Source organism: Sceloporus occidentalis, unplaced genomic scaffold, assembly GCF_023333645.1.
Source record: "Sceloporus occidentalis isolate IW3139 unplaced genomic scaffold, rSceOcc1.0.p SCAF_32, whole genome shotgun sequence".
Lineage (NCBI taxonomy): Eukaryota > Metazoa > Chordata > Lepidosauria > Squamata > Phrynosomatidae > Sceloporus > Sceloporus occidentalis.
The window spans coordinates 6,495,222-6,514,686 of NW_028317012.1; the positions used below are offsets into that span (position 1 = coordinate 6,495,222).

Here is a 19,465-nt window from a genome sequence, read left to right on the forward strand (position 1 = left end):
ACAAAAAAGGCAGTAGGGAGGAGTCGGGCAACTACAGGCCAGTTAGTCTTACATCTGTAGTGGGGAAATTAATGGAAACAATGTTAAAGGTTAAAGATTGTTGAACATCTGAAGTCACATGGGTTTCAAGATCAAAAACAACATGGGTTTTCCTCAGGAAGATCTTGCCAAACAAATCTTATAGATTTTTTTGATTGGGTGACTAAAGTAATTGATCGAGGTGGTGCAGTAGACATGTCTGGATTTCAGTAAGGCCTTTGACACTGTCCCACACAGAAGACTTATAAATAAACTGCAATCTCTGGGTTTAGATCCCAATGTTGTTGAATGGATTAAGGAGTGGCTGAGTGACAACAGAGGGTTGTAGTGAATGGCGTATATTCAGAACAAGGTCTTGTTACCAGTGGGATACCTCAGGGATCTGTACTTGGACCCATTTTCTTTAATATTTTTATTAGTGATATTGCAGATGGACTTGATGGAAAGATATGTTTATGTGCTGACGACACAAAAATTTGCAACAGGGTTGATGTTCCTGGAGGAAGAAGCAAAATGGCAAACGATCTAGGAAAATTGGAAAAATGGTCAGAGCTGTGGCAATTGGCATTTAATATAGATAAATGCAAAGTAATGCACCTGGGGCATAAAACCCCAAGGGCAGAGTATAGAATATTTGGTACTGTCCTAACCTCAACGTGTGAGGAAAGGAATTTAGGGGTAATAATTTCTGAGGATTTAAAGGTAGGCAGACAATGCAGTAGAGCTGCAGGTAATGCTAGCAGAATTTTTGGTTGTATAGCGAGAGGTATTAGCAGTAGAAAGAGGGAAGTGCTGATGCCGTTGTACAGATCACTGGTGAGACCTCACTTGGAGTATTGTGTACAGTACTGGAGACCATATCTCCAGAAGGATATAGAAATGCAGAGAAGGGCTACTAAAATGGTTTATGGATTACAAGATAAACCTTACCAGGACAGGTTAAAGGTTCTTAACCTATATAGCCTGGAAAAAATACGGGACAGGGGGGATTTGACAGAAACATTTAAATACTTAAAGGGAATCAACAAGGTAAAGGAAGAGAGTTTATTTAAAAGGAGAAATACTACCACAACAAGAGGACACAAGCATAAACTAGAGGGGCAAAGGTTTAATGGTAACATCAGAAAATATTACTTTACGGAAAGGGTAGTGGACGCATGGAATAGCCTCCCAGCAGAAGTGGTAGATGTTAATACAGTAAAGCATGGGATAGGCATAAGGCCATAGCTAGATATAGGATAAGGGTAAAGTACTCAGAGGTTGGGCAGACTGGATGTGCCTACTGGTTCTTATCTGCCGTCACTTTCTATCCTGACTGGTGTGTCATATCTAGGGCTGCAACTAACGATTATTTTAATAATCGATTAGTTGGCCAATTATTTTTTCGATTAATCGGATAAAAAAATGCAATTTTTTTCAATTTAAAATAATGTAATAAAAAACGTACAATTTACACTTTCATCTCTTTATTGCAATGGCCTCTCTCTCACTCTATTCACCTTCTTATTTTACTGACACAATAATAAAAGCTACAAGAACCCAAACACTGTTTCTCAAACTAGGTTTTAATGCAAAGTTATTAGTAAATATTAATTCATATGTTAGCTATTTTTCATATTTAATAAAAACTATGAGAAGAAAGCCTTGTTTAATTTTTTTATTTATTTACCAAACTGCCCCCGGTTATGCACATCTGACCCCCAGCTTGCCACTCTGCCCCCATATATGCCTTATACCTCTTATATGCCAGATTCCACTGTGCCCCCTGATATGCCACTGTGCCCCTGATATGCCTTATACTCCTTATATGCCAGTGATATGCAACTGAGCCCCCTGATATACCTTTTACCCCAGATATGTTTTATGCCCCCCCTGATATGCCTAATATCGATATGCCTTATACCCCATATTTGCCACTGAGCCCCCTGATATACCTTTTACCCCCAGATGTTTTATGCCCCCCTGATATGCCTAATATATATAATATAATATATATGCCTTATACCCCCTATATGCCCTGAAATTCATAATACCCCCCATACACCACTATAACTCACCCATACACCACTCTGGCTCCTCCCCCTCCCATACACCACTCTGCCTCCTCCCCCCTCCCATACTCCACTCTGCCTCCTCCTTCTCCCATATACCACTTTGCCTCCTCCCCCCTCCCATACAGCCAGCCTCCGTTACTGCACTTCACTTACGCTGAGGCTTCTATGAAGCTGCAGTGAAAGTGCCTGTCAGTAACTGAGTCGGAAGAGAGGCAGAGTGATGTATGGGAGGGGGGAGGAGTCAGAGGGGTGTATGGGAGGGGGGGAGAGAGACAGAAGTGAGAGACCGGCCGACAGTGAGGGGAATCCAGGTCCCCTGCAGCGTTGCGGGGGATCTGGATTCTAGTATTATAATCCGATCTCTGTTTGAGGTCAGATTATATAAGGAGAGGAGTTTTTCAGAGCATTTGCTCTGAAAAAAACCTCTTTTTATAATCGATAAAAATCGATTCGATTAATCGATAATGAAAATCGTTGACAACGATTTTCATTATCGATTATTATCGATTAGTTGTTTCAGCCCTAGTCATATCACTACTTGTGGTACAGCTCCATGCCCAGTCTACCTGGTTCCAGTTACAAGACTACCTAGTTTTTGTTACACTGGTTATGATACCACCAACATGCATATCACTAAAATAACTGTGAATCGATCAGTCATAGCCCTGTTTATTCCTGAAGTGCATAAAACAATGATCACTTCATCAAACACACCTTATTATACTGAACAGTGAAAAACATCAAATAGGTAGGCATAACTATTTAAAGCTCAGTGTTGCAGGGTTAATGGTATTAAAGATGGAAAGATCACAAAATCAAATTTATATGTACTTACCCGTTCTCTAAATTTCTGGTGTTCCGAGAAGCCTCTAAGAAGAGAAGTTATTGCTGCAATCACTCTAATACTTCCATTAGTGAGTAGTAAACTTAGAGTTTTGAACCCTTTTTTCTGAATGATACTCTCAGACACTCTCTTCAATGCTTTAAGAACCACAGTTTGGTCATCTGAGTTCACATTCTGGATGAAGAGCTCTGGTAAGGGAATACATTAAATAATTATTCAGAGTGCAGGCAACTGAGTCAATTTGGATTTTTTTTTGAAGAGCCCCCTATAAAAATATAACCTGGTAAATGCTTAACTTCTTCTTTACTAGGGTGTTTTGTAGGTAAGAGCCTGAAACTTTTTTAGCATTTTTACACTGTATTTCCTTAACCATGATTTTCCTAAATTGCTTGTGCACCCAATCAAATTATATATTTTTTTCAAGGACACTTGAACTTTCTTTTAATATAATTTTTAGATATACGCACAACATTTAGTACAAATATTGCAAAAAAGAAATGCAAAAAATAAAATGGGCACTTGTACAGAGATGAAAACATTTTCAGAACCCCCCCCCCTCCCCCTTTTTAATGTAAACCATACAGATGAAACATTTTTGTTCTGGAAGTGTCGTGGTTTCCTTTTGATAATATACTCATATACACTAACTATTGTAATTAGTCAAAAAAACATTTTGAAAATATTTAACATTTTCAAAGTGTTACCAATTACAAAATGTACAAAACGTATTAAAATGCAAAATGAGGTCTCAAATATATTAATTTACATTTTTTGATTTTGTGTTCATAAGCCTTAAAATTTTACCTATTTTAAAACCTACATGGCAAATGAAAAGATGCGCATCTCTGTTCCGTAACTAGGGTTTTTCAAAATTTGATATGCTGGAATGGGAGAGGTTAAAAACTTCAAAACACCTGACAAAAATACATATTTTTAAAACCTAATAACCCAGCATTTTTTTTCATTTTTTACAAGAACATTGCAGTGATTTTCTATCCAGGAAAAAACTCAATTTTTATTGAACTACATCCTTTTCATTTTACAAATGTCCCAACTGTTTTGATAACATTAAAAAGTAAAAATTGGAACATGCACACTACAACGGCAGAATTTTCACATATCTCTTTTGATCTTGTGCTGTTATCATATATTTCGATTAAACCTTATAAAACCATTCAGCTCTTCTAAAATTAGTTGTAAAATGGCCTCCTTAATCTGTCGTTGGCCCCCATATGCAGGGACTGATTGCAACCATCTGACAGCAGCCCTGCATAGATGGATAGATTTGACACTGTTTTGAGGTGAATTTATATGGTGCTGAGTGCACTTTATCTCATAGGATTCTAAATGTATTGAATCCTTGGCATGTCTACATCTGTCATTTAAATAAGGAAAATCTAGTATTGCCACAAACACGTTTCAAAATGTCTATTTACTAGAGATTTTATAAATTATATAGCATTAATATGTTCTTTCATTCTTTCTTGCAGAATTCGACTAGTATGCCTGACACCATTTTTTGCATTACAATTGATTTAATCTGGAATTTTCAATCTCTTTTGATTGTTGGAACAAATAATTGTTTTAGTTGTATGAGCAGTGTAATGGTTCAGTGTAATGGTTTGCTTAGTTAGGGCTATAGATACCCTATGAATCCTTCGTCTGTCCCTCAGGATAGTCTCCAGCCTCAGAAGGCTAATAGATGGATCTTTGTCTTAGATCACAAAAGTAATCACGACCACCATGATTGTGAAGAACAAATTGAACATTGTTTTTTTGTAAAATATAGCCTTATATATCCACAAAATTTCATTAACATTGATAAACAGGTATATGTAGACAACCCAACCTTTAATCCCCTTTAGCTACTGAATCTCCCCCTGGCAGCAATCCTGTTAATGGGATTTGTTTACACAATGGAGTTCCTGCCTGTGCTATCTTTGTTTGGCAGCCAGGCTGGAGCCATCTCTGAATTGTGACAGAATGACCTGTTATACAGGGCCCCAAGGTAGTCAATTATCCCGCTTGAAGAAGCTTTCTGATTGGTTCATTATTAAAAATATGGCGGAGGCTGTAGGTAATCATCTATTATTAAGGCATTCAGTTGAAATGCGTGAGGCATTTACCTACATTTTGGTTATTATATTGCACTTTATGGATCTTTATGAAGACTAATAAAGATTATTTTTTATATCCTATGCTTACCTTGGGTACTTTCCATCTATAATTAAGACACAATACTACCAAGGATGGTCCCAATCCATGGAAAGTACAGTTATCTGTACCTTGGACAGCAATCTGATGTCTGACACCACAGCTAATATGCATGACACTTGGTGCATAATTTGCACTGCCAAGCAAACCCATCCAATCATTAGCAAACCAGGCTAGTATCATGATTCCATCCTGTATTTATTTAGGTGTCATGTCCATTGCAGCCTCTAGAGGCCACCTGTAAGATCACAGTACCTTGTATGCTGATGACCAGCTGCATCTGCTCACCTGGGTCACCCTCCCCCTGTTGATTCCATCATTCTATCACCAAGTCCGCCCAGCAAACGAGCGCCCAAATAGTAGCAGTTCACATAACATTGCACGTATAGATCAACAGAACACACAAACCCAACATTGCAGGTATAGATCAATTTAAAATCACATGTAAACTCAGCACTGAAGATATAAATCAAATAAACAACATATGGAAACAGCATTGCAGCTATTGATCAACTGAAAAAGACATACAAAGTCCCCGGTGTATAGTCCGAGCAGCGTGGAGAGCTCTACGCGATTCGTGTAGACAACTTCCGCTGCAGCCGGGAGGATGTGCGTTTAGCAGTGGGGGTTGTCTGCGTCCATCGCGCAGACCTTCCCCGGCTGTCAGAGATCATGGGGAACTCTGATCTCTGACAGCCGGGGAAGGTCTGCGCGATGGACGCAGACAACCCCCGCCGCTAAACGCACCTCCTCCCGGCTGCAGCGTAATCGCGTAGAGCTCTACACGCTGCCCGGACTAAGCACCGGGGACTCAGAAGCACCGGTAAGTTGGGGGTGGGAGACGGGAGGATCCAGGTCCCCTGCATCGCTGCGGGGGATCTGGATCTTAGTCTCATAGTCAGACCTAGTTGAGGTCTAATTATAAGACGACCCCGATTATAAGACGAGGGGTATTTTTCAGAGCATTTGCTCTGGAAAAAACCTCGTTTTATAATCTAGCAAATATGGTACGTTCCCGGACATGTCCCCGGATGTAGGGCCGGATTAATTTTCGCAGGGGCCCTGCTGCTTAACCGTGTCTTGAACCCGCCCAGGGAAAACAGGAACCCAGCGGAGTAACATGAATTTACGCCACGTCACATGACTCCGCTCCGTTTCTGCTTCCCCTGGGCGGGACACGAGAAGTTGCTTGCAGTTTCTGTAAGGGAAACGCAGAGGGAAGCAGCGGCACAAAGTGATATGCAGTTCAGGTAAATAGGTGGGGGAGGGTGTATGAACGAGTACGCTTGATTGAGGGAATGAGTGAGTATCTGTAAATTAGTATATGAATGAGTATCTGTTAATAAGTATATGAATGAATAAGTGTTTGTGAATGAGTAAATGAATATGATAGCATGGATGTGTAAGTAGGACGGAGGCATGGCACAGGCCTACCTCCGCTGACTTGTGCTCCCTTAGCCTAGGACAACACACTCTTTCCCCGGTTTCCCAGTCACTAGCCGAGACTCAGTATAACCAAAACGAAGACTACTTTATTTTTCACACACAGGGCTGGATATATCCAGTAAAACACACATTAACATAAAACAAGATATTGGGATACAAACCGCCCCCTAATCTGCCTCCCAGAGACAACAGGGGCAATAAAGGGATTAACAATACAATAGGGTCCCAGCCCCCACTATCTATTACTGGCCCAAATCAGTTCCAAGGTTTGGCCGGTGTAAATGTCTGTCATGGTGGAACGGGGGGGGGGGGGCTGATTTATACAACATTAAACTAAAACAATAGTGGTCACTCCCTGGTTGCAGATCCTGGCTGTCTGCCAGAGATAATCCCCTAAACAAGTGATGGGATGATATACTGCTGGGGTAGCCACAGAAGTCTTTTCAAAGTCAGGACCCATAGTCAATAGGGAGGAGGCTGGCTGTCAGGCCTCTCCAGTGACCCCAGTGATGGAAGGTTTGGTCACATATAAAATGTGGGGCTAGCTGGGGGCATCACATAAATCAATACTAAAGGGGGGCTGGGTTGTGGGATTAATATACAATGTGGGGGGCAATACACAAGGGTGACCACATTGTCCATGTTTTCAAGGAAACATCACTTTTACATATTGCTGACCATGCAATGGAAGGGAACCAACTAGTCAGATATACATCCCCCATACTGCAAGTCGGTATGTTATCTTGGCTGGCGGTATCAACACACAAGGGGTGCAGCTGGAGCCATTACATCAATACTAAAGCGAGGGGCAGGCTGGGGGCATAAATACACACAGTGCTGGCTGGGTTGATACACAAGGGGGCAAAAACACAAAAAGGGAGGGTTAACGACAAAGCAGCGTGGAAAATAGCTTAGCCCGTTCAGACGTGGGTGTCAGTGTGGCAGAGCCTGTCCTTATGTGTGTTTGGGTGTCGGTGTGGCAGAGTCTGTCCTGGCGTGTGTTTGGGAGTCGGTGCTGCAGAGCCTGTCCTGGTGTGTGTCTGGGTGTCGGCAGAGTCTGTCCTGGTGCGGGTATCAGTGTGGCAGAGCCTGTCCTGGTGTGTGTGTTGGGTGTGGTAGAGACAACAAGTTTGCCCGGTTGGCAGATGAGGGGGATGGTTAGTTCAGAGTTAGCAGTACTGCAGCAAGTCACTGCCAGAGGGGTGTCTGCTCCAGTAAGGAGGGAAGGAGGAGCGCAGGGCAGGCCAGACAGGTGCTGGTAGTGGGGGAATCAATTATTAGGGGGACAGACAGGGCGATCTGTCACAAAGACCTGGATCGCCGAACAGTGCGTTGTCTGCCTGGCGCTCGAGTTCGGCACATCGCGGATCGGGTTGACAGATTACTGGGAGGGGCTGGAGAAGACCCAGCAGTCATGGTGCACATTGGCACCAATGACAAAGTAAAAGGTAGGCGGAGTGCCCTTAAAAATGATTTCAGGGACTTAGGTAGCAAGCTTAAGGCAAGGACCTCCAAGGTAGTATTTTCTGAAATATTACCTATACCACGTGCCACACCAGAGAAGCAGCGGGAGATTAGAGAGCTAAACAAGTGCCTCAGAAGCTAGTGTAAGAAGGAGGGGTTTGGGTTCATGGAGAACTGGGCCGACTTCTCTGTCGGATACAGGTTCTACGGTAGGGACGGGCTGCACCTCAATGGGGAGGGTGCAGCTGTGCTTGGGGAGAAGATGGCCAGAAGGGTGGAGGAGTGTTTAAACTAGGGAATGGGGGGGAGGGAAACTACAATATAGAAGGGGAAGATAGTGTAGATAGAGAGCTGGGGCTTATAAATGTACCTGGGGGTGGAGCAGAGGGAGGGGTTAGAATAGTTAATAGGGATAGGCTTCATAGGAAAAAAAAAACCATACACCTCTAAATTGCATGCTTACTAATGCCAGAAGTCTGACCAATAAAACTGACGAACTGGAGTTAATAATGTCTGAAGAAAATTATGACATAGTGGGTATAACAGAGACATGGTTGGATGATAGCTATGACTGGGCGGTTAACATACAGGGTTATAGTCTATTCAGGAAAGATCGAAAAAACGAAAAAGGGGAGGACTTTGCCTTTATGTAAAGTCCAGCCTAAAGGCCACACTGCGGGAGAATATATGTGAGGGAAATGATAATGTGGAGTCATTATGGGTAGAAATATATAGAAAGAAAAATAATAAAATACTGATTGGGGTTTGCTACAAGCCACCAAATATAATGGAAGCAGCAGAAGATCAATTATTAAGGTAAATAAACAAGGCAGGAAATCACAATGAGGTGGTTATTATGGGGGACTTTAAGTATCCCGACATAAACTGGGAAACCGAGACCTGTAAATCTCATAAAGGAAACCGGTTTCTGACTATAAGTAAAGATAATTATCTTTCCCAAACGGTACATAACCCTACCAGAGGGGGCGCCCTACTGGACTTAATATTAACCAACAGACCTGACAGAGTAACTAATGTGCAGGTCAGGGGGCACCTAAGAAATAGTGATCACAATATAATACATTATAACTTGTCCTTCAATAAGGGAACTCTTAGAGGAGCCACAAGAACTATGAACTTTAGGAAGGCAAAGTTTGATCAACTAAGAGAAGCCCTTAACACTGTAAATTGGGAAAATGTCCTCAAAAACAAGAGTACAGACACTAAATGGGAGATTTGTAAAAATATCTTAAATTCTAACTGTGAAAGGTACATACCGTATGGGAATAAAAGAGTCAGGAACAAGAGAAAACCAATGTGGATAAATAAAAATGTAAAGGGGGCAATAAATGGCAAAAAAAGGCATTTAAGCTACTAAAACAGGAAGGCAGTGAGGAAGCACTAAAAAGCTATCGGGAAAAAAATAAAATATGTAAAAATCAGATTAAAGCAGCAAAAGTGGAGACAGAAAGACTCATTGCCAAAGAGAGTAAAACAAACCCCAAAATGTTCTTTAACTATATAAATAGTAAAAAGGTTAAAAATGAAAGTGTTGGCCCCTTAAAAAGTAATGCTGTATTCACAGAGGAAAATGAAATGCCAGGTAATATACAGCAGGATGAGATAAATGCCCCAGTACATGTCACCTGTCTAACCCAGGAAGAAGTGCAGTGCTGCCTAAAAAAAATCAAAATAGACAAATCACCAGGCCCAGATGGCATTCACCCCCGCGTTCTAAGGGAGTTAAGTAATGTAATAGACAGACCCCTATTTCTAATATTCAAGGACTCTATAGTGACAGGGTCTGTTCCCCAGGACTGGCGCATAGCAAATGTTGTGCCAATATTCAAAAAAAGGGACAAAAAGTGACCCGGGGAATTATAGGCCTGTCAGTTTAACCTCTGTTGTATGTAAACTGTTTGAGGGTTTCCTAAGAGATGCTATTTTGGAGTATCTCAATGAAAATAAATGTATGACTCCATATCAGCATGGGTTTACAAGGGATCGGTCCTGTCAAACTAACCTGATCAGCTTTTATGAGGAGGTGAGCTCAAGACTGGATCGGGCTGAATCGCTGGATGTCGTATATCTTGATTTTTCCAAAGCATTTGATACGGTGCCACATAAAAGGCTTGTACATAAAATGAGAATGCTTGGGCTGGGGGAGAAGGTGTGTATGTGGGTAAGTAACTGGCTCAGGGATAGGAAACAGAGGGTGGTTATTAATGGTACATACTCTGAGTGGGTGACTGTTACTAGTGGGGTACCACAGGGGTCAGTTTTGGGTCCTATTCTTTTTAATATATTTATTAATGACCTTGTAGAGGGATTGTATAGTAAAGTATCAATCTTTGCAGACAATACTAAGCTCTGTAACGTGGTTAACACAATACAGTTACAAATGGATCTGCATAGGTTGGAGGCTTGGGCTGGGATGTGGCAGATGAGGTTCAACACAGATAAATGTAAGGTTATGCACATGGGGAAGAAAAATCCAGGCTGGGAATATGTATTAAATGGGAAAACACTGGGGACGACTGACATGGAAAAGGACTTCGGAGTTTTAGTTAACAGTAAATTTACCTGTAGCGACCAGTGTCAGGCAGCTGCTGCTAAGGCAAATAAAATCATGGGGTGCATCAAAAGGGGCATAGATGCCCACGACAAGGAAATAATTCTACCACTGTACAAGTCACTAGTCAGACCACACATGGAATAGTGTGTACAGTACTGGGCACCAGTGTACAAGAAAGATATAGTGGAGCTGGAGAAGGTTCAAAGACGGGCAACCAGAGTAATAAGGGGAATGGGAGGACTACAGTACCCAGAAAGATTATCAGAATTAGGGTTATTTAGTTTAGAGAAAAGACGGCTTAGGGGGGACTTAATAACTATGTATAAATATATAAGGGGGCAGTACAGAGATCACTCCCAGGACCTATTTATACCTAGAACTGTATCTAAAACAAGAGGACATCCTCTACGGCTAGAGGAAAGAAGGTTTCTACACCAGCACAGAGGGGGGTTCTTTACAGTAAGAGCGGTGAGACTATGGAACTCTCTGCCAGAGGAAGTGGTAATGGTAAACTCAATAAAAGAAGGAGCCTGGACGTGTTTCTTGAAAGCAATAATATTACAAGTTATGGATATTAGATTAATAGGGACAGCACGTTGATCCAGGGATTTATTCCGATTGCCATATTTGGAGTCGGGAAGAAATTTTCCCCCTGGTATGGGGCAATTGGCATCTGCTTCATAAGGGTTTTTGCCTTCCTCTGGATCAACACAGTGGGGACACAATAGGTATATAGGTTGAACTTTGGTCTTTTTTCAACCTTATGAACCATGTTACTATGTTACTATGAGCACTTTACTTACTGTAGGAATACATTGAACTATTTAATTTTCACTTATTCAGCGATAAAACACCCTCCTGAATTTGTAGTCACCAGAGGACAAAACTTTCTAGGCCCAGAAATCAGTGAGAGGTTTTGTGTTATTTACTCTATTTCAATCTACATATTTTATTGAAAAGGATTTGTGGCACTAAATTGGGGCTTCAGGCGTCCCGTATGATGACTTTTTTTTTAGTGTACTGATGTACTCCCAATCCCATCACATAAGATTCTATCTTATATTATCTGCCTAGCATTGACATCATCTTTATCCAGTACACATTGATGCCGAGGAGTTTAGATTCTGTCTATTTTAGTCCTCAGCACCAGGCCCATGATACTCTAAATCTGCCCAAAAGATTCTAAGTATTTTTTCTCATGGACAAAACGTGAGAAATAACGTATATATCATAAATCACTTCATAAATATCTACTATAATATCTAATATACAACTGCATTTCAATGTTAAGGGGGCAGCAGTACTGAGGGAAAAGATGGTTAGAGGGTTGGAAGAGATTTTAAACTCGAGTGTGTGAGGGGAGAGTGAAAATAGCAAGTCTTGCTTTCTGTAAGTGGTCAGTTTGTGCACCACAGCAGTTAGTATAACACAAGAATTGTAAGAGAAACCAAGGTAAGCCAGAAATTGTTTCAATTTTAACACACATACCTCCATAAAGTATGAGGAAGCTTGGGGATCTCACTCAGTGTGCATCACGCCATATGTATACATGCTTAGAACAGCAGTCCCTTAGTACATATCGCTGTGGCAAGTGTGACAGATTGGAGTTCTAAAGAGGCATATTGGAACATTGAGAGAGATTGACAATCTTGAGAGGAGTCTCTTGCTCACTGAGCAGAGTTTAGATGGGGCCCCTAGCAATGTGGGAGGAGATCAGTCAGAAGGGAGCCAGGCATGTAGTTGGGAAACAGTTAGACATAGTTTTCCATCACAACAAATTTGCCCATTTAAGAGCATGTTCGGGAGGCAGACTCAGATGTGGTAAACAGTCAGGAAAGCAGCTCATCCAGTGTACCGGGGAACCAGAAGGAAGGGAGGTTAACGCAAGTTGTGGTGGTAAAGCATTCTATTATTAAGAGAACATACAGGGTAATCTGTCTCTGACTGCAACAACCAAATGGATTGGGGTCTCCCGGGTGTCTGAGTTTGGTATGTTGCAGACAGAGTGGACGGATTATTGGGAGGCACTGAAGAAGATACAGCTGTCTTGGTGCACATTGGCACAAATGAGATATAGTAAAAGGAAGGTAATTTTAAGGATTTAGGGAGTAAGATTAAAAAAAGAACCTCCAAAGTAGCAGGGGCGTACCTAGAGTATTTGGCACCTGGGGCGGATCCTGTATGTGGCACACCCCCACACACACTTTTAAACTGCATAGCTTCTATTGTTAGGCAAACATTGACAGGGGTACAGCATAACTGTTATCATTATATACTGAGGCAGACATTGACAGGGGTACAACATAACTGTTATTATATACTGAGGCAGACATTGACGGGGGTACAGCATAACACCTATCACTACATACTGAGGCACATACTGACGTTGGTACAGCATAACACCTATCACTATATACTGAGGCACACATTGACAGTGGTACAGCAGAACACCTATCACTATATACTGAGGCAAACACTGACGGGGGTACAGCATGACACCTTACACTATATAATGAGGCACGCACTGACGTTGGTATAGCATAACACCTATCACTGTATACTGAGGCACACATTGATGGTGGTACAGCTTAATATCACTATACATTGAGCCAGACATGGACAATAATACAACATAACCCCTATCACTATATACTAAGCCAAACATTGATGTGGCGTAGGCCTACCACTTCAGTGTCTGGCTTAGTTTAGGGATGCACCGAAAATCTGGACCGAAACCAAAAATTAAGCATTCACTTGGCCGAAAACCAAAAATGACCCCCCCACACCTTTTAAAAAAAAAAAAAAACACTTTTATTAAAAGTAACACACCAGAATTAGCCAATAAAAGCAATAACAATATTATATATATATATATATATATATATTAGGGCTGCAACAACTAATCGATAAAATCGATAATAATCGATAATGAAAATCGTTGACAACGAATTTCATTATCGATTAGTTGCAGCAGCTCCTACTTACAGTTCCTCCCTGCAGTCACTGCCGATTGGCCCACCCACTTCCTTCTTCCAGTCCCTCCCTGCAGTCACTGCCGATTGGCTGCAAGGAGGCACAGCGAGAAAGTCCTATCGGCGTGACTGCAGGGAGGGACAGGGACCCAGAAAGGCCCCGCCGATTTCCCATACCCTCCCAATGGCTCAAGAACTCATCTAAGTGGTGAGCATAAAATTATTATTTGGGATACTGAAAGTTAGGGGCAGTTATAGTTAATGGGGTTAATTTAGGGGCAGTCGTGGTTGATGGGGTGTTTAGGGTTAATTTAGGGGCAGTCGTGGTTGATGGGGTGTTTAGGGTTAATTTAGGGGCAGTTGTGGTTGATGGGGTGTTTAGGGTTAATTTAGGGACAGTTGTGGTTGATGGGGTCTTCAGGGTTCATTTAGGAGGAGTTGTGGTTGATGGGTTGTGGGGTGATGAGGTCTTCAGGGTTCATTTAGGAGCAGTTGTGGTTGATGGGGTCTTCAGGATTCATTTAGGGGCAGTTATGGTTAATGGGGTCTTCTCTTCAGGGTTAATTTAATGCTGAGGACTGAGGGTTAATTTAATTAATTAAATAAAGTTAACGTAAGGTGCAGTTAGAGGTAAAGGGGGGCAAACTGAGGAATCTAAATCCTGGGGGCAGTGAAGATTAACCCTGTATTTATTTATTGTGTCTGTGAACGAGTCTGCAAATATATGAGTGCACTATGTGATATCAGGGGGGTATACGGCATACCTGGGGAAGATGGAGTGACATATCTGGGGGCATAAGGCATATAGGGCATACGTGAGGAGCGGAGTGGCATATCTGGGGGTATGTGGCATATCTGGGAGGCAGTGTGGCAAGCCTGGGCTCAAATGTGAATAACTGGGGGGGGGGCAGGTTGGGAAATAAAAACAAGAAATGCATTTTTATCAAAGTTTTTTTATTCTGCTGTTTGTTTTTTACATCCTACATTACTTTATTAAATTATTTTAAATAAAAGAAAAATTAACATTTTTTTATCCAATTAATCTAAAAAAAAATTGTCCAACTAATCGATTATGAAAATAATCGTTAGTTGCAGCCCTAATATATATATATATATATATATATATATATAATTGTTAACAGAAATCACAATCCTATCATGCCCAAATTCCAGCATGTACTGGCTAACTTAGCATGATAGAAATGTGATTGCTAACAACAATCACGGTCCTATCATGCCCAGGTTCTAGCATGTACTGGTTGCCTGGGTATTATGGGAGTGTGATTGCGGTTTTCCTGGAAGCCTCACAAGTGGGCCCTATTGCCCAAATAATAAAACTTTATATTTAGATATTGCAATTTTTTGTTAGTTTCCTCAATCAGAATATTATTGATTTTAGTCTTCATCGTCGCAATCTTCTCTGAGTTTCCTTTTGAGGGGCTAGCTTTATTTTGGGAAGACAATTTTTCTTCTATAGTCAGTAACAAACATTAAACAGAATACAAAAACTAAAAAAAAAAACCAAGATAAAAAGTGCAAAATTCTTTCTTTTTCAAGACCTCTGCAATCTGCCCTGGCATGCTGTCAAGTAACCTCTGGGCCACATTCTGACTGATGGCAGCCCATTCTTGATTCATCTCAGGATGCTTTACTGTTGGCATGATACGGGACTGATGGTAGCGCTCACCTTGTCTTCTCCGCATAGGCTTTTTTCCGGATGCCCCAAACAATCGGAAAGGGGAAATGACTATACCACAGTCCTCAGCAGTCCAATCCCTGTACCTTTGCAGAATATCAGTCTGTCCCTGATGCTTTTCCTGGAGAGAAGTGGCCATTCTCCAAAAGTCTTCACCTCACTGTACGTGCAGATGCACTCACACCTGCCTTCTGCCATTCCTGAGCAAGCTTTGCACTGGTGGCGCCCTGATCCTGCAGCTGAATCAACTTTAGGAGATGGTCCTGGTGCTTGCTGGACTTTTTTGGGCGCCCTGATGCATTCTTCACAACAATTGAACCTCTCTCCCTGAAGTTCTTGATGATCCGATAAATGGTTGATTTAGTGGCAAGTTTACTAGCAGCATTATCCTTGCTTTTTGTGCAAAGCAACGATGACAGCACGGGTTTACTTGCAGGTAACGAATGAGGAAGAACAATGATTTCAAGCGCCACCCTCCTTTTAAAGCTTCCAGTCTGTTATTCTAACTCAATCAGCATAACAGAGTGATCTCCAGCCTTGTCCACGTCAACACTCTCACCTGTGTTAACGAGAGAATCACTGACATGATGTCAGCAGTTTAATGCGGGGCCCTGGGGTAGCTGAACCCACGTAGCAGAAACGGAATAGCAGACTCACAAGGTAGCGCAAAGCCAAAAACAGGGAAGCCCAAGGTCAGGGCAGGCGGCACAAAAGCAAAGTCGAGGATATCCGAGGTCGGGACAGGCAGCAGAGTACACGATAGACACAGATATAGTGTAACTGTCGCGGGTGTCCCGGCGGACACGGTAGGTGTAACAAGTTGGTCCTTTTGAGGCAGGGCTGAAATGCAGTGGAAATGTTTTCTGGGGATTGAGTTCATTTTCATGGCAAACAGGGGACTTTGCAATTGTTTGCAATTCATCTCATCACTCTTTATAACATTCTGGAGTATATGAAAATTGCCATAATCTAAACTGAGGCAGCAGACTTTTGGAAAATTACTATTTGTGTAATTTTCAAAACTTTTGGCCACAACTGTAGATATGTTGGAGAATGCTCAGAGACAGGCTACTAAACTGGTTCATGGATTACAGGATAAAACTTACCAGGAAAGGTTAAAGGATCTTAACATATATAGCCTAGAAGCAATGTATCACTAAATCATGCCAGCTGATGATTGACCCTGGATATCTTGGACACCTATTGCCCCACTACAGCGCCCTTTTGTGGATCTGTTGGATACACAGTGGGGTAGGGGTGGGAGTGGTTACTGAAATGTTCAGCAGCCGCAGCTATGGATCCCCGGCTGCATCACAGCCTGTACTGGGGAACTTTCAACTGCTACCCCTTAGAGTCCTGCCCATGGATCGGGTGCTTTTTGGAATGGATAATTTATGGATACTGAGATATCCAGCGACATATCTGGATCACCGCGGCTCCCTTAGGATCACTATGAAACCAAGGGTCATACCGGCATTACTGTACTTAAGGCCAGACTGTGACGCTAGACTGCCTGGGCAGGGTATTAATTTCATAATGTGATTATGCTCCTTTTCTGATTCCGTGGTGTATGCAAGTCTGTGTGCTTTTCCAATAAAGTGTTCTGTTTTCCCCCCAACATTGATTCTGCCTGATGTTTGGGGCTCACTCACTGTATAAGCCAAGGCTAGCTACAGCGCCATAGCGGCTCCAGTATAGTGGTGTTCCTGTCTACAGCTCTAGTTGTCTCAGAAGAAGGAATAACTTCAAAACCAAAAAACTTCAAATAATTTTTTACCATATTTATATGTACTGCTGCCACAGAGAAGGGAGAGATGCTGTTTTAACTTGCTGCAGCTTCTTCAGTCACCAATGAATCAAATGTCTCTCTTGTAACTACTCAGTAACCCTTAATGATAGCCACACACTGTTGGAAGGGTACAAGCAAAGGAAGGCACCTGCTCCCTCCCCCAGAAAAACCACTGTTAAACAAGGATATTGTTATTTCACGCATATAGACACGGATATTTTACATGGATGCTTTATATGTGAACTGATGAATATGTACCCCTTTATACCTTCATATGCCAGTTCCTGAATGTAAGCATCAAGACTAGAAATACTGAGAGCTTCAAAGTGTTGCCAGTATTGAAAGATTGTCAGTCTCTCTCTGTAGGTAGTCCTGAATTGCTTGGGCAGCTTCCGGTCTAAAATCTCTTCCACCAACCGAGTGAAAACTGCAATGAAGATAAAAATATGTGCTAATAAATTGACTAAATATGCAAGAGAATAGCATGTGATTCTCCTTTACTAAAAGAAAGTAGTACTGGTTTCTGACTTGTTCTGGTTAAATGATATGTACAAAGTATTTAAATACATATAACGTAATATCTGTCCTGAAGAATCTGCACTGTGCAGTAGCAAAACTTGTATCAGAGATTCCCACAGTTTCTAGATCTTATTGTAGCTTTCGATTTCAGATATGTGGAATATAGATCAGTGGCTGACCTCTTAGAGAGTGAACAATGTGAATAATAAACGATTGATTACATTTTTACGGATTAGCGCATTATAAATCTACACAGATCTACAGGTCTCTGATATCCACTGGTGTCTTTTTATTAGTCATTTTATGAAATACACTAATACATTTGATGTTTTATTTTAATAAGATAGAGCGAGGAAACAACCATGCTCACAGCAAAATACAATCAGCATTACTTATATTCATATGTGGAAGAGGAACCACACATACCTGCGTCTGCAAGTCCTTCCTGTTGCGCGTTGATTTGTTCTGCATAATGTGAACTCAAGATACGTACAAATGTCTCCACTAGGCTTATGTAGACATCTGGTGGCTGAACACATTCATTCCAGAAAGGCATGACCCCTTCCTTATCAACAGAAAATTGCACCACTAAAAAGAAGAGTAGTTTGAAATAAATTAGCATAGCTAACGTGTAAGTATACCGTGGAAGGCAACACTACAGAGGAAATAATGACAAAAAACATAGTTGAAACAATCAACCCTTTTTAATTAAATAAAAAAAATTATGAAAACATTCCCATACTTGCATTACTTACACAAAGCTAGAAGAAACAAATTTAGTTGGACTGTAAGCATGAATGACCTGGACATTTGTTTATAAATGTCACCAAAGCGTAAATGCAGAAATCCCCAGCAAAACATGACAAAATAAGCCAAATTAAATGACAAAACACCTGTTCGTGTTCGTTTGCGACTATTTACCAAAGTACCAGTGCTTGCAAGTTGGCAAAACTAAGGTTTGCAGTAGCTTATACTACATGGAATGAGGGTTGAAGCTAAAACTAATCACCCAACCTCACGGGACCCAAGGGGTGCTTGGATATATCACCTACCAAGAGAACTTATCAATGACCACCTTCTTTCCACAGGACATGAATGAGATGGGGGCATGCCCCTCCAAATGGCATTTATGCATTAGTTGGGGGTGACTTTTTATTATTTAAACCCCCATCGGCTTCTTTAATTACCCTCCACCCAACTGTGAGGCAATCATCACCTTCCTTGGTTAAATGGTAGGGGGTTGTAATTTCACAAGAATTGTAGGTGAGAAGTTCACATTGAAAATTTGAAGCGCTTGTAGGACAGTTTTTTATTACAGCATTGTCAAAGAAATGCCACCCCCCGCCAGACTTACCAATGCACCCCCAGAGTCTCTGGTGTCTAGAGGGGTTGGCCAGTGGACGTCTGTGCGATGCAGAGGTGCTAGCAGCAGAGGTTTTCTACGCGCATCGCACAGACGTCCACTAGCTGCCGGAGAGGACGATCCAGGTCCTCTACAGTGATGCGGGGGATCTGGATCCTAACTCTGCACGGCTAAATGAAAAAGAAAAACGAATTGCGCTAAAGCCCGATTATAGGCTTATATTCTGGCAAATACGGTATATGATTTGATGAGGTAACTTGAATTGTCTGGGTTCAAATATATCCCAAATAGGACGTCAAAATTCCAATTTGAAAAATGCACACCTCACAAATGTGGCCTTTTAGTCCACGAACAACACAACAAACCCATGCATGTGAACAGGAGATGTTGCTGAACGCATATTGGGGTGTTGTTTGACAGTGACATATATCACAAACTTTGACAAAGGCTAGAGGTAGAATTAGTGCATGGAAAGGGTCAAAATACCAGC

General features: G+C 41.6%; 1 protein-coding gene across 1 annotated transcript in view; it reads right to left on the bottom strand.

Moving 5' to 3' along the window:
• LOC149298595 (rho family-interacting cell polarization regulator 1-like) overlaps nucleotides 1-19,465 on the bottom strand; it is a 211,462-nt gene that overhangs the window by 54,424 nt on the left and 137,573 nt on the right. The window contains exons 18-20 of the mRNA XM_089487331.1: nucleotides 18,039-18,200; nucleotides 17,362-17,520; nucleotides 2,929-3,125 (exon numbers count right to left, since the gene is read on the bottom strand). Coding sequence (XP_089343457.1) covers nucleotides 2,929-3,125; nucleotides 17,362-17,520; nucleotides 18,039-18,200 — 518 coding nt within the window. The remainder of the gene's footprint in view (nucleotides 1-2,928; nucleotides 3,126-17,361; nucleotides 17,521-18,038; nucleotides 18,201-19,465) is intronic.